The sequence below is a fragment of the Xylocopa sonorina genome, chromosome 7 (genome assembly GCF_050948175.1).
Source record: "Xylocopa sonorina isolate GNS202 chromosome 7, iyXylSono1_principal, whole genome shotgun sequence".
Classification (NCBI taxonomy): domain Eukaryota; kingdom Metazoa; phylum Arthropoda; class Insecta; order Hymenoptera; family Apidae; genus Xylocopa; species Xylocopa sonorina.
In genome coordinates this window covers 9,641,538-9,647,537 of record NC_135199.1, presented here as the reverse complement: position 1 = coordinate 9,647,537, position 6,000 = coordinate 9,641,538, and the positions used below count along the sequence as shown (strand labels likewise).

Here is a 6,000-nt window from a genome sequence, read left to right as displayed (position 1 = left end):
AAGGGTGAGGAGTGGAGTCTTTGAGCGAGTATTATATCTCTTTGTCGATAACGTTGGAAATGATGTAAATCTAGTAGGAGGGCGCTAGTGCATTCGTATAACGTGATGTTAAAATGCAATCAGTGTTAGATCAGAGCAATAAATCATCTGTACCTGTAGTAAGTTCGTTGTCGTTCTTGTCGGAAAAACGCGGGTATTCTAAGTGTATTTTAACCAATTTTATCAAGAACTTGTGCTATTATTTTTACAGTTAAGTGTTTAAACAGTGTCGCGTATAACCTGCTGCCAGGAATAAGTGATTTCAGAACGATGACAACATTTTTCCTTGTTACCACAGCACTTCAAAGTTGACACATCTATCAATATTTACGAGGTACGATATAAAATAAGTCACTCATTCTATAACACATGCAATGTCGCATGTAATAATGCGTAATTAATAATGAAGGTTAGACCATTGACAAAGGCGTATATCTTTTTGTCTTCTTTATTATCATACGATTTCGTTGTTATAATTAATATAGAGCAAGATTACACAAATACTCTACAGTTAGTTTTGATAAGAAATAAGGGCGTAAAAGGCTCGGCTGTCCTTCCATTTTCGTAAAAATTGGAAGACGTAGAGTTGTATCGAAATTACTATCGGTTAATCAGTAATACAAGATACGAAATGTACAAAGCAGGCACCATTCATTGGGCGCCTAGTTATCTACTGTCTTAACGATTACATGTCTGATGTTTAATGTTAATAATTGTAATTCGATCTTTTAAACAGAGAATTCTTTTACATCGCGGCTTCGTTGTCGTGCAACGCCACGAGGCCGCGTTGCGAATAGTCTAAGGCGATTTAAGTACTATTATCGATTTTGGCACTTAGATTTACCATTGCACTAATTATAAAATGGTATTGCTTACTTCCTTGATACGGAAATGCACCTCTTTTTGTTACACGTATTCGCCGCGATAGTTATCATAGGCAAATGATATTTATATTTCGCGCCATGATCGTTTCATTCGATATAAACGTTCTACGCACGCGCAGAATTCAATTCAAACAAAGCCGGTTATTCATTCACGAATTCGAATCTTTCGAAATTATTTCACAAGTAGAATACACAATGCAAGTATGAAATTGATACGTAAAGTCTTTAATCAGGTGAGAATTTTGTGCCGAAATTATTTACCCGTTTTCAAAGAGAGTTGGTTATGAATATAATAATCGTATAATAAGCTTTAATTATAGTCATAATATATTCCTTGCGTACGTGTGAAGTCAGTAGCTATTGTCTAAACTCTACGGAAAATTGACTGCACTACGCTTCTTCTCTACTTTGGCATATCGAACCGAAACGAAATATCGTTTAACGCTTATAGATTCTTGTTCGGATTGACGAGCAATTAAGGACGAACGAATGGTACAAGTTAATTTATCGCTTTTTACACATCTTCCAAGAAGACTCTAGTTTCCTTTAGGCGGGTCTCTATTCTAACTCGGGGTTACGAAATTGGCAGTATTTGGAATTTGCATAAAATATTATCATCTCTCTTTCTCTTCTCTCTTTCTCTTTCTCTCGTTCGAGTAAGGCAAATTGTCAGGCTATCGTACGTGAAGTATTGCTTTAGCAAATCGCTTTAACTCGGTAAAGCGATGCAAAACTGCTAACGTTACGACGCTGTGGTACCCGTTTATAGTTCATTTTGTGTATTATGCGTTAAGTTAAGACAAGAAAGAAGGCAATGGAGGCACGATGAAGTCTGATGCACGCGCGATGCATTGTTTTATAATGAATTTTATATAGAATATTGAGAATGCAACGATGTTTAATAATTTTACTCCGAATAAACGTATTTCAATTGGTTTGGTGAATTCAATGTAGGCATTCTCGCGACGTATGGAATATTTTTAATCGATTTTTCGAACGGACAATCGGTGAAATTAACGACGAATGCGAGAACAATGCAACGAGCATTCAGATGTGTTCTTGTAACTAAAACTGTATGCGCGAATAAAGCTATTTAATATGTTTCACCGAATTGTTGAGCGTTGAGCTCTGAACAACTAGGAATAAGCTAATGAATACTCTCTGTGGAATGGCTGGCTTTATTTTACACATTATCGAACGTTCAGCCGCGTAAGCATATAGATGATCAATGGAAGCACAATGTTCGAGTATCGCTGGGACGATAATCGTTGATGAGCGAGCGAGCGAATAATTATTCAGATCTCTTAAAAAGTCTGTCGGGTAAAGTGACAACGTGCGATCGTACGATATACACACATATACATATATGCATGTATATACATGTATATATAGTTGAATGAACATAAAGAAACGTTTATTTATTGGTAACTGTTACAATGTTCTCTATATGCTTAAGCAGTACAGCGTTCTTCCGTTTTGCTATTTAACATTTCTCATCACGACGCAAGCATACGAGATACCGACAAGTTCGTCGCGCTAAAGTTCAACCTTTCACTGTACGAAACGTCCGGAAACGGTCCGGTTCCCTGATCGAGGCGTAGAAAAGTTTAAACGAGTCCAAAGTCGGTGTGAACGGTAACGTCGCAGTTGTTCGGTTTCTCCGCGGCCGCCATGTTGACTTCGACCAACGTGTCCACGCTGTTGATCGGGCAACCCTTCAGGATCTTCTGCGCGGCCAGGCTGGTGAATTGAACCTGCATGTCGCTCAGGCTTGGATACGAGTACAAATCGCCCCGGCTGACCGTCTTCTCGAGATTCGGCTCGGAACCCTGCGGCGCTCTTTGCTGTTTCGTCGCCTCGAGGTTCTCTATGTATACGTTGTTGAACGAACCACCGAAACCGTCGAAAGACTTGGTGGGCGAGGGTGGATTCGAGGCGATGTTGATCTTCGAACCTGGACGGAGAAGGTTCCTATAGCTGAGAGCGTCCTTCGACAACGACAAGCTCAATTTTCGCGAATTGTTCATGGCGTCGTTCGTGTTCTTCATGCTCGACAAGGTGGTGGGTGGATGCTCGTTGACCAGAGAATTCTTGTCTATATTGTTCGCTGATCCGTCTATCAAGTGAGCCTGGCTGTTGTTCAGACGGTTGGTCAGTTTTAATTTATTGGGCACAGCCTCCTCCTCGGGTTTTGGTTTGTTCTCCTTGTCGGACTCCGAGAGAAGGTGGCTCGGTTTCGATTCTTTGGAAGCGTACAGCGAGGACGGACGCTCGAGTTTGCTCGACTTGTTCAGCTTCTCCTCGTCAAGCTTCGACTTGAACAGCTTCTCCTCGTCTATCTTGCTCTTGTAGAGTTTCTCGCCGATCAATTCCCGGTCCTGTTTCTCCTTGCAGTCCATCGTTTCCTTGTCGGCCACTTTGGTCTTCACCGTGCCGTTTTCGAACGTGATCACCGATCTCATAGGCGAGTTGTTCTGTTGCACGTATATCTTGGTGCCCGGTGAGCCGGAGATGGTTGTCGTGCTGGTCGCGTTCGAGGCCAGTGTCACGCTGTTCTGAATCGCTCGTTGCTCCTGCGACGGACTGACCGGGGTTAAATTCGTCGATACCTGCAGAGTTATCGAATTCTGCGCCTCCTGCAGAGGAGTCAGGGATCCTTGTTGCACCATTTTCAGCGGGGATGATTTCGCTGGCAACGTGGACGATTTCAACGGGGACGAGGAGAGTTTGCCGCTCGATATTGATTTTCCACTGGAGTGGGACGAATGACCGGACGACGTCTTTTGCAATAGCTGTAAAAGTATGATTTTCGATATGAATTGGAAGGGATTTTTTTCGAGGTAAATTAAGTTGCAACCACGATAGTTACCTTGTGCTGAGGCGATCCGTTCGATTTCGTAACGCTGCCAGTAGAATCGTGACTCGGTCGTCTCGAATTCGATTGTCTCACGCTGGATCTGCCCAACGTGGCCGTTTTCGCTGGGCTGACGTTCGCGGTTCTAACGGACCCCGAACTACCGCCGCTTCTGCTGGGCGACGAGTTGGTCGAGTTTTTGCCATTCTGCGTTTGATTACGGGTCTGATACGGTTCCTGATTACCGCTCGACGGGAGAACGGAGGCTCTCGACGTGCATCTGCTCAGGCTGGAGCACTTCGATCTGGGCAGCGTCGAGCACGGTGATCGATGCCGTCTGGAGCTCCTCGGTGTCGAGTTCGCCAATAAACTGGAGGAGTCACCGCTTGCCTGGCGTCGATGTCGCCTGGGGAGCGTGGCCGATCGCACGGAGCTCGAGTCGTCCCATACTTGGAAACTGGCCTGCGATTGATCTAGACCCTCCATCATCTGAAAACGTTACTCCGTTGGTAAAGCTGGCCGGCTCGCGCCGCGCCGCGATTTAATCTCGACGCTCGCGTTCAATTTCCGTCTGTTGGGAGTAAAAACAACGGGGATGCTTTTTTCAACGAGAGAGCATCGCGGTGCCTCGGGTTTTTATGTACTCACAGAGGGGCTAGCCGCTCTCGTTTGCGTGGCCACGCTGTGTAGGTGAACGACACGCGGGTTAAACCACTCTGTAGGAGGATACTGGGCGCTGAACGTGCCCATTAACGGTGCGCCCTTCCTTCGTGTGCTGCGCCGGAACAGCCTCGAGAGTAGACCTATTTTCTCTGAAAAAATCCCGGAGAAACCTTGAGGAAAAAAGAGGAATCGATGTTGCATTTCGTAATGAGAGATCGAGGATCGAGGAAGGGCTTGCCAGCTAAGGGTGACTAAAAAGCTTCGTTTGTGTTTATTCTTTTCTTTTGGAATGTTCAGCAGCGTGCTCGTGGATATAGGAACGCAGGGAATCGCAAGAAATTTTCGCCAATAGGATTTCCGTTTCGGAGATAGGATGGTAGAGCTGCGGAGAAAGCATGGATAAATAGTTTACTCGTTCAGGATAACGATACTCGGCGTTGGAATGAAAGTTTCGTTAACTGAAAGTAGTAACACGGGTGCTCATCGCACCGTGATAAGCATTCCTGTTTCTTATCTCTAATACCTTTTTTCGACTCCTTCTAAATTCCGATCGTGTATTTTACTTTGTTAACGCGCGATGTGGAAACTCTATTCCGAAACGAAAACATACGAGAGTAGAATTTCCGTCGCGCAACTCTGATCGAAGAACTTTCTTCGTCTCGATTAAGAGATCACCCATCACCAAAACAAATCCCTTCCCCGATTCGACTCACTGATTGGGCTATGGGGCGCGCTGTCCGTGCTCGCGTACTCCGCGCTCGACGAAGTGTCGCTCCTCTCCGGCCTTCGTGGCAAAGACCGCGAACTTCCGCTCCTGTGCAAGCGTCTGGCGGACCCCCAGAGTCGGAGCGAGTGTCGCCTCTCGAGGCGACCAGGCATCGATCGACATCTCGCGAACAGAACCTTGTCGTTGGGATTACCTGAAAAAGAAGACGCCCAGCGATATCACGTACATTCTTGTCTCCCATCGCATCCGAGAACGAATATAATTTAAAGGAGAACGAAAATGGCCAGTAGCGTTGTTCGAGTAAATAAAAGAAATAAAAGAAAAAGGCTGCGATTCTCGCGCGCAGCCATTACCGGATCCCTGATTCTCATCACGGTTCGCGCGCGAGCCTCGGAATCGTGTCCTCAAAAAGTGGAACACCCTCGTCCCTGATTTTCATCGTGGTACACAGCCAGAGGCGGCGGCGACGGCCGACTGTGGGTTAGCAGCGTGAGAATCACTCGTGGAACGAGTCGGAGAAAAGTAGGAAGATTATGTACGTGGCCCCCCACGTGATCCCGACAGCGTGTGTAACGGTAGACAATGTCGTGACCAATAGCTAATATATCGGCTGTGCTAAACGCTTTCCATGGATCGCCGAGTTGGCACGGACACGCCGTTCTCCCTCCGGCCGCCTCACCGTACGGATGCTCGCGTGTACGTCCTCCATACACACGGGGCCCCTCTGATGTATGGAAGAGGCGAATGGCATGCAAGCAAGGTGCTGGAAGGTGTTTCCGTGTCAACGCGCCAGAAAATTCCAGTTTAAGCGGCTCTTCGAAACTTTGACCGAT

The 6,000-nt window shown here is 45.9% G+C and overlaps 1 protein-coding gene across 2 annotated transcripts in view; it reads right to left on the bottom strand.

Annotated features, from left to right (window-relative positions):
- Window positions 1–473: 473 nt before the first annotated feature.
- Knockout (Stork-head domain-containing protein knockout) overlaps window positions 474–6,000 on the bottom strand; it is a 91,765-nt gene continuing 86,238 nt past the window's right edge. Inside the window, exons 5-8 of one of the 2 annotated variants that reach the window (XM_076897627.1) lie at window positions 5,154–5,360; window positions 4,426–4,610; window positions 3,793–4,266; window positions 474–3,715 (exon numbers count right to left, since the gene is read on the bottom strand). In XM_076897627.1, coding sequence (XP_076753742.1) covers window positions 2,531–3,715; window positions 3,793–4,266; window positions 4,426–4,610; window positions 5,154–5,360 — 2,051 coding nt within the window. In that variant the 3' untranslated portion in view covers window positions 474–2,530. The remainder of the gene's footprint in view (window positions 3,716–3,792; window positions 4,267–4,425; window positions 4,611–5,153; window positions 5,361–6,000) is intronic. The other variant, XM_076897628.1, reaches the window with a different exon arrangement.